Source organism: Vulpes vulpes, chromosome 9, assembly GCF_048418805.1.
Source record: "Vulpes vulpes isolate BD-2025 chromosome 9, VulVul3, whole genome shotgun sequence".
Lineage (NCBI taxonomy): Eukaryota > Metazoa > Chordata > Mammalia > Carnivora > Canidae > Vulpes > Vulpes vulpes.
This window is the reverse complement of record NC_132788.1, coordinates 19,405,081-19,422,451: the sequence shown is the minus strand read 5'-3', so window position 1 is coordinate 19,422,451 and position 17,371 is coordinate 19,405,081. Positions and strand designations below refer to the sequence as shown.

The 17,371-nt window shown below is 43.4% G+C and overlaps 1 protein-coding gene across 1 annotated transcript in view; it reads right to left on the bottom strand.

Moving 5' to 3' along the window:
* Positions 1-1,759, bottom strand: part of DOCK5 (dedicator of cytokinesis 5) — a 211,821-nt gene extending 210,062 nt beyond the window's left edge. The window contains exon 1 of the mRNA XM_072719500.1: positions 1,524-1,759. Coding sequence (XP_072575601.1) covers positions 1,524-1,566 — 43 coding nt within the window. The 5' untranslated portion in view covers positions 1,567-1,759. The remainder of the gene's footprint in view (positions 1-1,523) is intronic.
* Between the last annotated feature and the right edge of the window lie 15,612 nt (positions 1,760-17,371).

The window sequence follows — 17,371 nt, the reverse complement described above, 5'->3', positions numbered from 1 at the left end:
TGACCAGATACTCTGGGTCAGAAGAAACACTTATTTCTGAGTTGCTGCCACAAGAGAGTGCAAGGATTCTGAATGAAATTTAAGAGGTAACAAGTTTTTTGGGATAGGGGGGCAACAGGGAATTACATATACACAGTACATATTATTACATATACAGCTACATATACACAGAAAGGGTCACAATTAAGATAGTATTTTAAATGTGAAAGGGTTTTGTTGTTGGGTTTTTAACGGACTCTGTGGTTACAGAGTCGAAAAGCACCTAGAGGAGGTTGTTAAGAGAGTGTCCTAAGAGGACTTCAGTGTGTCAGAAAGCACAGAAGCGCTGCAGGGATCCCTCCCTCCCTACTAACTGAAGCGGTAAGGAAAAATGGGGCGGGGGAAAGCGAGTAAAATAAAAGATTACATTACAAATGGACCGAATGAATGAACCTGGGAGGAAGCGATAAAATGCTCCACACACACAACTGTGTTTATTCTAGGGAACCGCTCGGAAGTCCACCTGCCCCAGGGGTGGCCCGGCTCATGGGAGTCTTTCCAAGAGACCTCAGCACGCGCGCACACACACACACACACACACACACACACACACACCCCAGGTGCAAATACCTTTTCCACCTGGGTCAAAACCAGGCACAGCCAGGCTTTCGGGTCCCCAACAACACAACAGCCACCCCTCCGCGGGGGGTGGGGGCTCTTCGAGCACCACCTTCAGGAAAGCCCAGTGCCTGGCCAGGACCTGCCACAGGTTCCTTGATAAAATATGCTCCTGTGGGGATCCCTGGGGGGCTCGGGGGTTTAGCGCCTGCCTGCAGCCCAGGGCCTGATCCTGGAGTCCCGGGATCGAGTCCCGCATGGGCTCCCTGCATGGAGCCTGCTTCTCCCTCTGCCTCTCTCTCCTCTCTCTGTGCCTCTCATGAATGAATAAAGGAAATATTTAAAAAAAAAAAAAAAACAACCCTCACGTTATCTGCCCCGGGACGGAACTGGGGCCTCGCAGCGCGGCCTGACGCGCCTTTAGGGACGCTCGGTTAGGGACGCGCGTCCGCACCGTCGGCCCGGCCGCCCCCGCAGCCCCCCCCCGTCTCCTCCATCACCTGCACCCCACGGCTTGAGGGTCCCGCTCACTTTACAGCTGTTGCCGGCACCCCAGTCCCTGGAGGAAGGGGGCGCCGTCCTGCCCCCTCCCCCGCACACCTCACTGGGGGGCCCCACTGGGGGAGCCCGGCACACGGCGGGCAGACGCCCCGGGCCCGCGAGCGGACCGACTGCTCCAGGAGTCCGCGAGGCTGGGGCGGAGAAAGGGGCGCCCCGGGCCGACGCCCCACGCCCCGCGGGCGAGCGCTCGCCTTTGACGTGTGCACCGTGCACGGCGCCGCGCCGGGGCTTCGGGTCCCGGAGCCCCAGCGCCGTTTCGGGGGGCGCCGCCTGCGCCCTGGGGGCGGGGGGCCGGAGCCGCGCGCCCCCGGGGGGCCTCCGCCGCGGGGCAGGGCCGCTCCCGCGAACTTCGGGCGAGCACTCACCGACCCCGTACTTCTGCCTCTTGGTCGGGATCCAGCGGGCCATGGCGGCGACCTCGCCCGCGGCGGCGGCGGCGGCGGCGGCGGCTACTACAGCTCCCGGGGCCCCTGCCGCCGCCGCGCCCCGCTCCCGCGCGCCCCGGGCTCCTCCGCCATGTTCCGGCAAACTTCGCCGCCCGCGCGCGCGGGACTCGCTGGGGCTCGGCCCGGCCCGCGGTCACCTGCTGGGCCCTCCCGGCGCCGCCCCGGCCCCTCCCGCCGGCCGCGCCCTCCGCCCGCCGGGGCCGCCTCCGCGCCCGGGGCTCCGCGCTCCGCGCTCCCCGGCCCCGCCTCGCGCGCTTCCCGGGAGCGGCGCCCCGGGGCCCCCCGGCTCCGGCTCCTTGGCTCTACGGCTGCGCCCGCCCCCGGCTTCCTCCCCGGTGAGACCCTCCAGGCTGGAGCCCGGGGGCGGCCCTGGGGGGCCCAGGATCGAGTCTCAGGGCGCTCCTCGCCCCGGGCACCCCGGTGCTGGCCCTCAGCAGGCGCTCGATGAGCATCTGTTCGATGAATGAGCAGTTGACGCTGCGCTCACCCCCTGCAGCTTTCAGAGACAGACAGAGAGAGCCGGAAGGACTCCAGGGCCCACAGGATCTCCCGGGGCCACCCTTTAACGCTTTCCTTTTCTTTAATTTTTTTTTTTTAATTGGAGTTCAATTTGCCAACATAGAGCATAACACCCAGTGCTCATCCCGCTAAGTGCCCCCCCAGTGCCCATCCCCCGGTCACCCCATCCCTCCACCCTCCTCCCCTTCCACGACCCCTTGTCCGTTTCCCAGAGTTAGGAGTCTCTCCTGTTCTGTCTCCCTCACTGATATTTTCAACTCATTTTCTCTCCTTTCCCCTGTATTCCCTTTCACTGATTTTTATATTCCCCCCCAAATGAATGACACCATATAACGTTTATTGCTTTCAAAGCAGGCGCATTTGTCTTCGGGTAAATAGAGACCTGGTGCGAGGGGGGGGGGCGGATCTGCACCCCAGAAAGGTCCGGCTCCTCGGGGAGCTCCGTTGGGGAAATTCTTTAGAGTTTAGAGAGCCTTAACTTGGAAATCCTGTACTCCCACCCCACCCCCACCCCAAACAGCGGGACTCCTCCCCAGGTGAAGAGATTGAGGCCCCTATGATCAAGGGAGAAGTTCGTCCCAAGACACCCGCCCCCTTTTCCAAGAGACCAGCAGCCTAAAGAGCATCCCTGGGGAGAGGGAGACAGGACATTCCTTCACTGTATGGTTTTGACCAGCAGCCAAAAGCAAGGACTGCTCGTCTGAACCGAACTGCAGAAGACTGCGGTTGGAGCCCTCCGAACGCCCTCCAGGATCTCACTTGCTCCTGGAGAGACCTCAGGACTGAAGATGCGATTAGAGACGCCTGTGCTGACCGGTGGAGGGGAGGGATGCTTTGCTACCTTACCCACAGAAGTAAAATCTCAGAGTAAATGACCAGCCGATTTATGTTCACGATTCCAGAAAATACCTCTCAAAAGAAATCGTTTTGTCCTTGCAGTCTGTGAAATTTGCCTTGCCCATTTGGAACATGAAAGAAAGGTACAATAAACACGTAGTAAAAGAGTGAATCTTGGAAGGAAGAATTAGTGCATTGTAACTTTGGTAACTTTTGCAAAACCAGATCTGAAATTTAAAAAAAAAAGGGGGGGCGGGGAGGGGTCCTGTTCTAGGTGGGTAACTCCTAGGGCTTACTTTCTTCTCCATCAACAAATAGGTATTTATACACAGAGTGTGATGATAATTTAAAAATCTATCACTTGAGACTGAACATCCAGAAGGCATGAAGGCATTCCACCATTTCCCTGAAAAATAATTTCTCTTCCTCTGCCAATGACTTCATGATTAACCTAATTTCCCAGGCTAGATAATCTCTTCTTTTTTTCCACAGATGTTAATTATGTGCGTATTAGGTGTCAAGCATTGTTCTTAGAATGGGGCAAAACAGTGAACACCGTAAAATCCCTACCTTCACAGAGCCTACAGTCTGGAAGAGGAGAATAAAACAAAACAAATAAAGATATGCCAAACAAAGAAAGGCTAATCATGTAGAGAAAACTACAAAACAGGGAGGATAGGATGTTTGGGATGCCATTGTTTTATACAGAGTACTCTGCAAAGGTGATATTGAAGTATAGACCCAGAAGGAAGTAAGGATTCTAGGGAGAAATATTCTAGACATTAAGAACAACAGATGCAGAGGCCTGGAGGCAGGTTCCCAAAACAAGGAATCCTAGCTGGCGAGAAGTGAGTAAGAACAAACCTGGTCCCAGTGGCCCAGGGTGGCCAGATAGAGAAGGATCCTGAAAGGCATAGTAAGGGCTTATACATTACAACAGTACACAAGGTTGGGGAGTTTTGAGCCAACCTAGGACACAATCTAATTTGCTTGCCTGTGGGATGAACACACTATAAAGGCCCAGGGGAAGACATAGTAAAATTTCAGTAGTTCAAGCAAGAAATGGAAGTAGTGGGTCCAGGATGGTAGGGGAGAGATGGGAAAGAAGTTGGGTTCTTGATATATACTGAAGGTAGAGTGCAGTGTGCACAGAGGGGAATTTATTGTGGACACTTTCATTGGCTTACGTTTTCAGAAAGTTTGCAAAGGAAAAAATGTGTGTGCGTGTGTGTTTTTTTTTTCTTAAGATCTTTACTGTATATCTTAAGATCTTAAGATCTTTACTGTATATGGTTCAGGCACCAGAGACCTTGGATCTTGCCCCTGGGTGTGATTGACAAGATGGGTCAAGGATGACTCTAAGGTTGGGGACTTGAGCACCTGGTGAATATATCCAAATTGTACTGTATTGAAGTTTTCCTTTGTGATTTCTTTAGGACTTATTTCATCATAAGTGATTCCTCCATGTGGACCATTAGGAGCTGAAGTATTTGCATTATAGAATGGGGCCTTCACAAAGTTATTTTAATCACCTCTGTTCAAGGAAATTGACCAATGGTCTCTAACCACCGGTATATTTGAATGTAATATGCATCAGAGTGTTCGTGCTCATCCAGTGGATCTGTTATTTCTAACAAAATGCTTTCAGCTGCCTTTTCTGGAACGTTTTCAGCTGCCACCCCCTACCACTTTTTGCAAAACGTGAGGTTGGAATTTGGGCACTGGATATTTCAAGTTTGACAATAATTGTCTTAAGAAGGTTGGAGGCAAACGGAACATTTTAATTATGGCTTTCAGTATGTTTATTCTTTTTCCTCTGAAGGCTGAAGTCCACCCACTTTGTTATATCAGATGGTTAAATCCCAGTTTGAAAGTCCATTTAAATCATAAAGGCAGAGCTATTCAACGTCTTTTATTAAAATTAGGCTTAAAATTAGAGAGTCAACTAGATGAGTAGGTGGCATAAAAGCATGATTCCCAGCAATATCACTTTCTTTTTCCTCTGATACCTTTTCAGAACAAACAGTAAGCATATCCCACAACCGGAGATATTCAGACACTGAAACCTACATAAACACAAACACATTTATGCACACACTGGCACTAGCTTAGTCTGCCTGAGGGAGAAAGAAATGAGGATAAATGAATTTGGAGGCTAGTTTGACATAAAAATTGTGGCTATCCCTTACAATGTCTAAGAGAATAGATAGTTGGTGAGGATAACTGGTAAGAGCTTCACTTCCTTTTGTTTTGCCAAATCTGACTGACTTGATTGCTTCTCTGAAAGAAGCTATGGATTCTGCAAAAAAGTGTCTCTGTTTCTTTTTTTTTTTCTAGATAGAAGTGGCTCATTCTTTGAGCCTACATATGAATGAGTGTAGTTTCTAGAATCCACTCCCCCACCCCCATCAAAAAAAGGAGAAAAAATGTAATTGGCTTTAACCACTACTCTAAGATCTTACTCTAAAGGAAAATGTTTTGGGACAGGATGGTTGTAAGTAAATCAGGCACAGGGTGATGATTGTCATTTGGGACCTGTGAGCTAAACTGGACAGAGGAACTGACCCTCCACTGCCCTAGAAGCACTTTTTATATTCCCTACAAACTCACATCACTGTCTACTCTCTGCCCTACAAATGATCTGTCTAGTAAACATCTTTGAGTCTGTTCTTGCCTCTGCCATGTGTCATTGTGGATCCCATTTCTCTGATGAGTGGGAGATGATGGTCAATGCTCTAATGTTAGTCATATCCTTATTGCCATTGCTGTGAGATTTATGCCTGGAAAGCACTTTCACCTTCCTCACAAACACAGCAAGAATGCTTAGTTTTGTTTCTAGAATGCTCATTGCTGCAAATATCTAAATGTGCTTCAAGATCACCTTTGGGAGAAGCCAGTGACATGAGCAATGCAAAGTCATTAGTTTGATGAAAATGGGATCAATATTCACATGATTCATTCACCACTTGAGTTTTCAAAACTTTGTTTATATACATATGTTGAAAAGTTCCTGTATGTGTTGAAAATGTGTCTTCATTAAACTCTTTAAAATAAGAGATGAGGGGCACCTAGGTGGCTCAGTGGTTGAGCGTCTGCCTGTGGCTCAGGTCGTGATCCCGGGATCCTGGGATTGAGTCCCACTTTGGGACTCGCTTCTCCCTCTGCCTATGTCTCTGCCTCTCTCTGTGTGTGCCTCTCATGAATAAACAAAATCTTTTTAAAAATAAAAATTAAAAAAAGTAAAACAAGAGATAACTAAGAAGCAATGTGGAAATATTACAATGTAAGCTTAAGTAAAAGTAATTAAACTGTATATGCCATAATAGAACTATATAAAATTATAGGGGTCTCCGGTGGCTCAGAGGTTTAGCACCTGCCTTCGGCCCCAGGGCATGATCCTGGAGTCCCAGGATCGAGTCCTACGTAGGGCTCCCTGCATGGAGCCTGCTTCTCTCTCTGCTGGTGTCTCTGCCTCTCTCTCTCTCTCTTTCTCTCTCTGTCTCTCACGAATAAATACATTTTTAAAAAATCATATTTTACACGGAAAATGACTATAAAGGAACATTAGAAAATGGAAAGTTTTATATAACCTTCCTCAAAATAAAATAAACAAAAGAAAACTAGTTGGTTGCTGAGATTCCTGGGTGATGTAGGAAAGCAAGAAGTTAAATGCCTAACTTTGACCTTTATTTGGGACCAGAGTGAAGTTTCATTCTGCAGTCCCTTGGTAAGAGTGACCTTGTGACTATGTTGTTTAGGTGACTCTCATACTCAGAAGATTTTTCTTCCCATTACTTCATGGTCAGTTAAGAAACACACTTTGATCCAGAATTTTTATTTAACACCAGACAGATTTTTTCTATGGTCACCAGCTGTGGTGTAACAATAATAATTAATATTCATGGCCTGTTCCTGACACTATTCTAAATCGACTTGTTTAATTCCCAACAACCTAATGAGGTAAATAAAGCAGTTGTCATTCCCCCACCCTCTTAAAAATGTGGACAGCGTGGTCCAGAACATGCTAAGATACTGCTCATGTAATTAGTTAGTGGCAGAACTAAATTCAAACCCTGAACAGATTGGCCCCAGGGTCCATGCTCTAAACTAGGAGTCAGTGAACTGTTGCTATAAGGGGCCCATATATATATTTTAGATTTTGCAGGCCATCTGGTCTCTGTTGCAACCACTCAACTCTGTAATTGTAGCAAGAAAATGGCTATAGACAATATGTGAACAAGTGAGTGTGGCTGTGTTCCAACTTGTAGACCTGAAATTTGAATTTCATTTCATTTTCATATGTCATGAAACACTTTTTTTTCCCCAAACTTTTTCAATCATTTAAAAATGCAGAAAACTTTCTTAACTTGAAGCTTGTACAAAAATAGGTTGTGTGATGGACTTGGCCTGAGGGCCAGAGTGCCAACCCCTGCTCTAAACCATGACTGCCCCCTTTTGAAGTGAGTGAAAAGGCTGAGGGTACCGCCCAGAGCATGGTCAGGGAACCAAGGGAGACATCAGTATAGGACCTTCCCACCAGAAGTCTGCTGCATAAGAGCTTGGGAGAACCTCCTGGAAGAGAAGGACACCAAGTAACAAAGGGTGCCTTAGAAGATGGGGCACTTCTGAAAACAGTATCTGTTTGGGGAAATTGACTCCTGGCCTAGCCTCTCTGAACTCTATTCCAAATGATAGGAACTATAAATAAAAAACATAATTAAATCTAAGCACACAAGCAGCTGCTTTGGTACCCACTGAACAAGTAGACTTCTAAAGGTGGACAGGGGAGGCATTTTTATCACACCATTATTCACAACAGCCAAGACATAGAAACAACTAAAGTGTCCACAGATGAATGGATGAAGATGATATGGTGTGTACACATAAGAAAATATTATTTAGCTATGAGACAGACATTTGTGATAGCATATGGTTGCATCCTGAGGACACAATGCTAAGTGAACTAAATCAAAGACAGAAAGATAAGTAATGTATGATTTCATGTATATGTGGAATCTTAAAAAAAAAAAAAAAAAAGTCAAATTCAGGGATACCTGGGTGACTTAGCAGTTGAGCGCCTGCCTTTGGCCCAAGGCCTGATCCTGGAGTCCTAGGATCGAGTCCCACATTGGGCTCCCTGTATGGGCCTGCTTCTCTCTCTGCCTCTCTCTGTCTCTCTCTCTGTGTCTCTCATGAATAAATAAATAAAATCTTAAAAAAAAAAAAAAGCCAAATTCATAGAGAGTATAGTGGCAGCTGCCAGGGTCTGGGGGTTGGGAAAAGTCAGGAGATGTTGGTCAAAGGGCACAAACTTCCAGTTACAAGATGAATGAGTCCTGAGGATCTAATGTACAGCATGGTGATTATAGCTCAAAATACTGTTTTATATACTTGAAAGCTGCTAGCAGAGTAGATCTTAAATGTTCTCACCTGAACAATATAGAAAAGCATATGGTAATTATGTGATGTGATCAAGTTATTGGCTATAGCTGCAGCAGTAATTATTTTGCGATATATGAATATACCAAATCAACCTGCTGTGCACCTTAAACTTACACAATGCTCTATGTTAATTATATCTCAGTAAAGCTGCGGGAAACAAGATTGGAGGGGGACATTCTCACAGGTATCCTACTGAAAATGACAATGGGTGTTCTCAGAACATAGTTCTAGAAGGAAGTGTGACAACCTCTGTGAAAAAGTTTTCATGACCAGGTGGATACCAATGATACCACCTGGCAAAGGTCAGAAAGCAAAATAGGCAGATTGGTGTGAATTCTGAGACACACACTCTGGGCTTTTCCGGAAATACTAGAAGGGGGACTTGGTAGGGAAATGAGGGTGTTTAAACTGTAGAATCAGCAACCGGTAAGGAATTTCTTTTTTTCAGTCCTGCTGAAATCTAATGACATATCAAAATACATGTTTAAGGTGTGCAATGTGATGATTTGATACACTGCTGTGAAATAAGGTCCACCTCTGTCATTTCACATGATTACCATTTTCGTGTGTGTGTGTGTGGTAAAAACACTTAAGATTTACTCTTAGGAACTTAAAAAAAAAGATTTTACTTATTTGTTCATGAGAAACACAGAGAGAGAGTCAGAGACACAGGCAGAGGGAGAAGCAGGCTCCTCTCAGGGAGCCCAATGTGGAACTCGATCCCCCAGACCTCAGGATCACTCCCTGAGCCAAAGGCAGATGCTCAATCAATGAACTACCCCAGCACCCCATACTCTTAGGAAATTTCAAGTACATAATACAGTATTGTTAACCGTAATTACCACCTGTACATTAGATTTCCAGAACCTATCCACATTATAACTGGAAGTCTGTACCCTTTGACCAACATTTCCTCCTCCCCCTAGACCCTGGTAACCACCAATCTACTCTCTCTATAAGTTTGACTTTTTAAAAGGTATCACATGTACATGAGATCATATAGTATTGGTCTTTCTCTGTTTGACTTATTTCACTTAACATAATGGCCTCAAGATCCATCCATGTTCTTGCAAATGATAGGATTTCCTTCTATATCAATGCTGAATAGTATTCCATTGTGCATAAATACACCACATTTCCTTTTTCCTTTCATCCATTGATAGCTTATTTCTGTACCTCGGCTATTGTGAATAAGCTACAGTGAACATGGGATTGCAGATATGTCTTCAATATCCTGTTCTCATCTCCTTCGGATGTACGGATGAGTAATATTCTGAAATGCTTTCATGTCCATTCGCTCATTAAAACTGAGACCACTTTAATTGTCCTTGGTCTCAGAATTCATGTTTTTGAACGTCAGTCTTTTTCTCTTGAGAGAAACTACATTGAGCGTAGAATTGTTATTGCCGCAGTACAAGTGACTCAAAGTTTTAGGGATTGTTCACTGGGATAGCAAGATTTTAAATCAGGATAATCTGAAAGCTATTATTTGAATGAAGCAAATATGGGATTGCCACCCCTACGCATGATAGCTTAACAAACCTTTAATGTTAAAATGCTGACAACATTCTCAAGTAATAGTCTTCGATCTCAGGATATGGCTTCATCCCAAGATTGTTTTGCCTCCTATTTGGGCAATAGTCCTGAGCTCACTTCTTTCCAGATAACAAGATGTCTCTACATACTTTGCTGCAAATCACCTGGCTCAGCCACATCAGGAGGACAGCGCCCCGGGGCTTTCTACTTACATAGTTTCTTAGTCATGTTACTGTGGCATAATGTTCTTATTTAAACAAGCCCTTCCCGCCCATAAAATTATGCCTCAGGCTTTGTTTCTCAGAACCATTCATACCGCAGAGGCAAAAAAATTCTTTTAGGACAAGTAAACGCGCTTAATGTTCTTTGTGGAGGCAAACTCCGTTTAGAAATGATCTGACTGCTAATGTTTGTTCTTGTTAACTTGGCCCACACTTCAAGTGCCAAGCAAGTGCTGGCCCTCGGAGCTGTGTTTGGATTCCTCCCATAATTTGCTGAAAGGTCTCCCTCCTGATTTCAGTCTTCCTGTTGGTAAACATGTTGTCGTAATTCATTGTCTAGGGAGAAATATTAGAATTTCTTCAGAATAAGAATGTTATTTGAAGACAGGAAGCTACTATTCACCTAGAATGTGAACAGGAGAATTCCAATGGCCATGTATTTCACTTGACTTTCTGTAAGCCGTGTGGAGTAGAAGCATACCAATAAAATGAATTAGACCTGGAGTGAATTCAGCCAAGAATAAAAGAAAAACAGGGCCGCCTGGGTGGCTCAGTTGGTTAAGTGTTTGACTCTTGATCTCAGCTCAGGCCTTGATCTCAGGGAGGAGAATTCAAGCCCTGCTTTGGGCCCCATGCTGGGCCTGAAGCCCACTTAAAAAACAAAACAAAACAAAACATAAATATGCAAGCTAGGCACACAAAAGGAAATAGGATCACAGAGTTAGAGGAGCAAAATTACATAAGATTATGCATATAGTTCCTACTTAATAAATTGTAAAAATCACAATGACAGAATTCACTGGAAAATGTAAATGACCAAAATTCAGCCAAGAAACAGATAACCATAGGAGGCCAAACAGCATAGAAGACATAGAAAATGTGGTCAAAATATTACATCTAAAAAACATGGCAAGGGCAGCCCCCGTGGCGCAGCGGTTTAGCACCGCCTTCAGCCCAGGGTGTGATCCTGGAGACCCAGGATCGAGTCCCACGTCAGGCTCCCTGCATGGAGCCTTCTTCTCCCTCTGCCTGTGTCTCTGCCTCTCTCTCTCTCTCTCTCTCTCTCTGTCTCTATGAATAAATAAATAAAAAATCTTAAAGAAAACTTAAAAAAAATACATGGCAAGCCTAGACATAAAGGCATATACTTCTGTATATTCCAAGAAGAGATTAGTTGAAAATGTAATATGAACACTTCCACAGGAAAAGATAGAATGCTTTCTGATTTATTATAGGAAATAACATAACCCTGGCAGAAAAACCTGTTTAAAGGTGGGAGAAAAAAAAATTGATATTTGTGCAAATATCATACAAATATAACTATACATAGAGATTCAAAATGAAAAATTAGGCATCTCATCAAGCATTCTATGAAAAGAACAATACAAAATGACTTCGGCGTTGGGGCCCCTGGGTGGCTCAGTCAGTTAAGTGTCTGCCTCCGGCTCAGGTCACGATTTCAGGGTCCTGGGATCAAGCCCCACATCAGCCTCTCCACTCAGTCGTGACTCTGCTTTTTCCTCTGTCTCTCCCTCTGCTATCTCTCTTGCCCTCTCTTTCTCAAATAAATAAATAATATCTTAAAAGAAAAACAATTAAAAACCCCAAATGGCTTCAGTTTTATTCTCAAAATACAAGAGTAGTCAGCTAATAGGGTATTTATCAGCAGAATTCATTCATCAGAAGGTCTCAGAGAGAAACCAAATGATCATGTGGATAGATATGCAAAAGGCATTTGATTAAAATTAACGTTCATTCACAATCTAAGGTCTTAGTAAACCAAGAATAAGACATACATCCTCAACTCAATGAAGAGTGTGTAGTGGAAACAAGCAGACAGCATCACACTTAAGTGCTAATTGGTGTATTCATATTCACCGGAAATAAGAAGCGAAGTCCTATTCACCATGGTTAGAGCAGTATTCAGGGTTGCTCTATCCAAATGTAAGGAAATGCAAGACATGAATTGGAGACCAAATTGTTATTGTTTGCCCATTATATAACTGGCTAACAGAATCCATGATGAGTATTTTCAAATAAATGGGAATTTTATCAGAGAATATATTTAACTCTTTTCCCTTGTTTTGATGTACGTGTAAGTGAACTTTGAAGGCCAAAAAAAAAAAAAAAAAGAAAAACCACTTCGCAGGTGAGGCTCTTGCACCAAATTTACTACTACAAGGAGGTAACGCGTGATGTTTCAGTTTCTGCAAGGTTCAGTTCCACCCCTAAACTTACCCATCTAGAAACACAGAAGGGAATTTAGCTTCAAAATTATTTCACTTGTCATAGAGAAGTTTAAACAGGTCAGAGTGATTACTATTATTTTGTTGGTGGCTTGCTCTCTTGGGTAGAATGGGCCTTTCCGTGGGTTGCAGGGTTTTATTCTGAATTCTGCAAGGCTGGTGCTGCTGCTCCCCTAAGAGGCATTTGCTGGACCCCCAGAGTTCACCTCCCAGCCCAGTGTGACCTGACAGCCCTGCCCCTGTTCTTGATTGCTATAACACCACCCTTGGCGCTCAGACCACAGAACTATTGCTGCAAACAAGACTTTGGGATGTGGTTGCATAAATACATTTTGCATTGAGCCCGTGTTTGCCTAGAGTTGGCTTTGAGTGGGCCTCTTACCCTTAGGGAACGAGTTAACTCTTAGAGAATCTCTAAACCCTGTGATGCAAGGAAGCCGCCAGCCATGTCACAGTTCAAGTCTGATGCACCCAAATAAAGTCCAACCTGTAGCTTCTTGGCTGTGCTAGAGAATGACCTGAATTAGTTGCAATGGCAACAGCATAGGAAATAAAATTCACAGAGGCATTTGTGAGAGCAACACAAATTGAACTGGAAAATATAATTATAAAGGTGCCTGGGTGGCTCAGTCAGTTAAGCGTCCAACTCTTGGTTTCAGCTCAGGTCATGATCTCAGTGGATCGTGGAATAGAGCCCCAAGTCCAGCAGGTGCTCAGTGGAGAGACTGCTTGAGATTCTTTCCCTCTGTGCTTTCCCTTGCCCTCTCCCTGCCCTCCCCCCACTCCTCAAATAAATAAATAAATCTTTAAAAAATATTAAAAAAAAATTTCAGAAAAAGAACGTACAATTATAATGACTGCTGAATTAACCATAAGCATGTCCACCAAGCAATTGAAGGATGATTTCAGAACCATTGGTAGGTTTCTTGCCATGCTCAAAGTCTTCTCTTCAAACACTCCTTCAAATAAACACATTCTATGGTATCCTAGAAAAAGGGGCTTGAAACTTTCTTAGGATTAAAGATGTCAGGATTAAAGATTTTATAGATGTAAAATATTTGTTTCAATGTCCATAGTAGAACAATACAGTCAGATTAGGGAATGAATTAGAAAGAGGGGAAAACTTCAAAATAAATTTTAAAATTTCATGAAACCAGCCTGTGGCAATATGTGTCTGCATTTTAAAATAGAAATAATTTACTCTGCTACTGAAAATAGCCCATGAGACTATAAAGGGATAACAAAAATTAAAAGATCAAGGGGGAAATGCTCTTATTCCTGGAAAAGAAAGCCGAAAAAGGAATGTTGTTTAAAAAAAAAAAAAAAAAAAAATTCGGGGGGTGGTGGTGGTGGAATGTTATGCTAGATAGATATGGTACTAGTGCCACCCACTGTTGTAAGTATAAATTGCAGCTAAGCTATGGATCATTCGTTCTGAATTTTCAAAATTCTTTTAAAACCTGCCCTCTCATGGCAGGAATAGATGTTTTGTGTTGCTTTCATTATTTCCACTTACCTAAATCTTATTCAGAATTACTCTGCTAATGGGGCCCATGGGTGGTTCAGTCGAATAAGAGTCTTCTTTTGGCTCAGGTCAGGATCCTGGGATTCCAGAATCTAGCCCCACTTCCGGCTCCCTGCTCAATAGGGAATCTGTTTCTCTCTCTCCCTCTGCATTTCCCACTGCTCATGCTCTCTCACTCTCTTAAGGAAATAAATAAAATCTTTTAAAAATAATTATTGTACTAAGAGTTTTACATAAATCTTCTCATTTACTTGTCATAACAACACTTATCAGGCAGGTAGTATTTTTATCTCCATTGGATAGATGAACAGAACAGCGCTTAAGAGTCATTAAATAACTTAGCCAAGGTCACATAGGTGTTGAGTGGCAGGGTGGGGGTTAGAACATGGGCTAGTTGATCAGAAATCAACCTCGGGGCTGCCATTATGCTGTGACTGCTATTTCACTATGTCTTGGGATCTCCCTTCTGGAAGATCTTCCAGAATATATGTTTCTATTACTTCAGCCTCAGTTTATCATCTCCAGAAGAACTCACACAGAGGAATGAATTATTATAACACACTATTAGGGCAAAGAGGAGGGTCTGCAGGTTATTTTGGGTGGTCTTTCCCATTTTAATAAAAAATGGGTGTCAAGTTTCAGGCCTTTATGTGCCTTTCGTGCTAATTCACATGTCTGACAATGATAACTTGTATTTGGATATTTTCAGATTACCACAATTGAGAGATAGAAAGATTGGTCAGATTTTCCCTGAAAAATGCCCCCTCTGAAGCTAAGGGTTCCACAACCATTGTATTTCTATGGGGGTAGGGGAGACAAGATGGCTTATTGGTGCTCATTTTGTATAGAAGGCTTGTTATCAAACCTTCATTGGCTATTATATGGAGATGCCAAAAACTCTTAGTAATATGTTCCAATTAATCCCTGGGTTTCTGCTAAATGTAATGGTATTTTGTGTTCAAGGTTTGAAAACACAAACCAGAGAAAGGATGAAGCAAATGGAAAAGTATAGAATAGATGGAGTCTGGTAGGGCAGAGCATAAAGTAGAGGGAGACATGGGCAGGGTAGTATATCCAATTGGAGGAGAGAAGAAAAATCTGGAAAATGTACCCAGGAGCCAATTCGTAGAAAAAGCAGAGGCTGGAGATCCATTCTCAGCATTTACCCATGAGCTGTACAAACAACTGGAGCGATGTGGAGTTGAGACCAGTTGGAAGCCCCTGACTGGGAACTCCATGACAGTGTATGTTGGTCCTTAGAAGAGTATCTTTCAAATCAAGAGGGTCAACACCAGATACTGTTAGAGTCCAATCAATTCCACCATATAAATATTTATGCAATATCATTGGTATGAAAAGCACTGTGGTAGTTGTGCACTGTGAGTAGTCAAAAACCTCTTCATAAGATCTCCTTTCCCTGTTCTATCTGCAGATTTGCATTGGCAGCATTGAATGCCATCTAGCTGTAAAGACTGGAAAACCTCAATGGCTGAGTTCCAATCTGATTAAGCATGGTGCACCCAAAAGCTACAGCTTAGTTACCTAGTTACAGCCTACACTGGCATCTCTGTGCTGTGTAATGACTTCCAGGTCCACATCCTACTTCTTGCCTGGAGAACCCTACTTCTTACATGTGTGTGTGTTAGTTTTATTAGTTTTTTTCCCTCTTTTTAAAAATTGTGATTTAAAAAACCACATAACATTTAAATTTATTATCTGAACCATTTTTCAGTACAGCTCAGCTGCGTTGTTTAGATTATTGTGCAACAGATCTCTAGAACTTTCTCATCTTGCAAAACTGAAACTCTATACTCATTAAAACTAATTTCTTCTCCCTCCTCTCTCCAGCCCATAGTCACTGCCTTTCTATTTCCCGTTTCTATGATTTTTTTGGTTACTTTAAATACTTCATATGAGTTGAATCCCACAGTACTCATTCTTTTGTGACTGGCTTAGGATAATGTGTTCGAGGTTCATCTATGTCTTAGCATGTGATGGATTTTTTTTTCTTTTTTTAAGGCTGTGTAATATGTTATTTTATGTATATACCACATTTTCTTTATCCATTCATCCATCGATCACACCTCTTGGCTGTTGTGAAATGCCGCAATGAATATGGGTGAGTGTTTATTTTTCAAAAACCCAAACTGCCCCACCTAGAGGTCTTGCAATCTAGGGAGTGTTGATGGAAACTGAGGCAGAAAGAGGATCAGTAGCAGGCTAGGTGTCTCAGGAAGCAGAGCATGTGGGAGAAATCTTCATGCCTCACTGTCTGTACTTTCACTCAGAAGAAAGTACAGCTTTTGGCATGACCTCCTGGGGTTTACAGAAAGACAAACTTGCAACAAAGGGCTACAGCTTTTCTTCAACGACTCAAGCAGGTCAAGCAGCTCGGATCCCTAGGGTCCTTGTATGTCACCCAGAGATTTTATGGGAGTCATCCTCATCTGCTTCCAACATGGAGACACGTGTGCTTTGTCAAATTCCTCAAAGGGAGGAAGAGAGAACACAGATTCTCAACTCTGGACTCTGAGGGCACTAATTTAGTTCATTGTTTTTAAACTTGGGAAAATCATCTAAATTCTTTAAATTTCAGCCTTCTCATTTATCAAATGAAGATGATAATGCAGAGTACAAATTTTTGGTGAGGATTTAATGAGAGTAATTGAAAATTCTAAAAAAAAGTGTTATATAAACATTGACTACATTCGTTTTAGTAAATATCAGTATAATAGCATTTGTAGCAAATTTCTGTTTCAATTGTTGTCATTTAGCTGCTTTCCTTCTTTTTATAACTCAGAGGATAGCACACTTTCTTTTTCATATGTCTTTCAGCGTTCTGAAAAGTAAGTTCTCTCCTCTCAAATTCAAATGAAAAAATAGCAGTCTTCCCTGGGGTTTATAGCTACTTTGAATACAGAAATAGTTGAGCAAAATTTATCAACTTATGAAAATGTTTGTGGGGAGTGCCGGAAATTGCTGATTTTTCCTGGATGTCTATTTCCTCTACTCCTTTAATAACAAAACTCCTGTTTTTTTAGCTGGACACATGGCTGTCTAGAATAAAGATTCGTGTTTCTTAGCCTCTTTTGTTGTCTAGCTGTGGTTAGGTATGAAGATTTGGCCAATTGAAATTGTGTCTGTCTACATATTTTTTAAGCCAAAAAAATAGTTAAATGTAGGCAATTAGCCCTTTTCAAAATAATTGGAAGAGGGGATAGCAGGAGGCTGCCATCTGAACTACTAAGTTCCAGAACATTTTGTCATTGCTATAGTCCATCTTGGAGCATGAAGTGGAAGCCAAGTGGTCACCCTGGGTCCCTGATGAATACAGAGTTAGGAAATCAGACCCTGGGGTCACTTCTTTCTAGGCATGGTTTATGTGCAAGAGAAAATTCTTTCTTGTTCATGCCACTGTTGCCTTGGATTTTCTGTCACTCA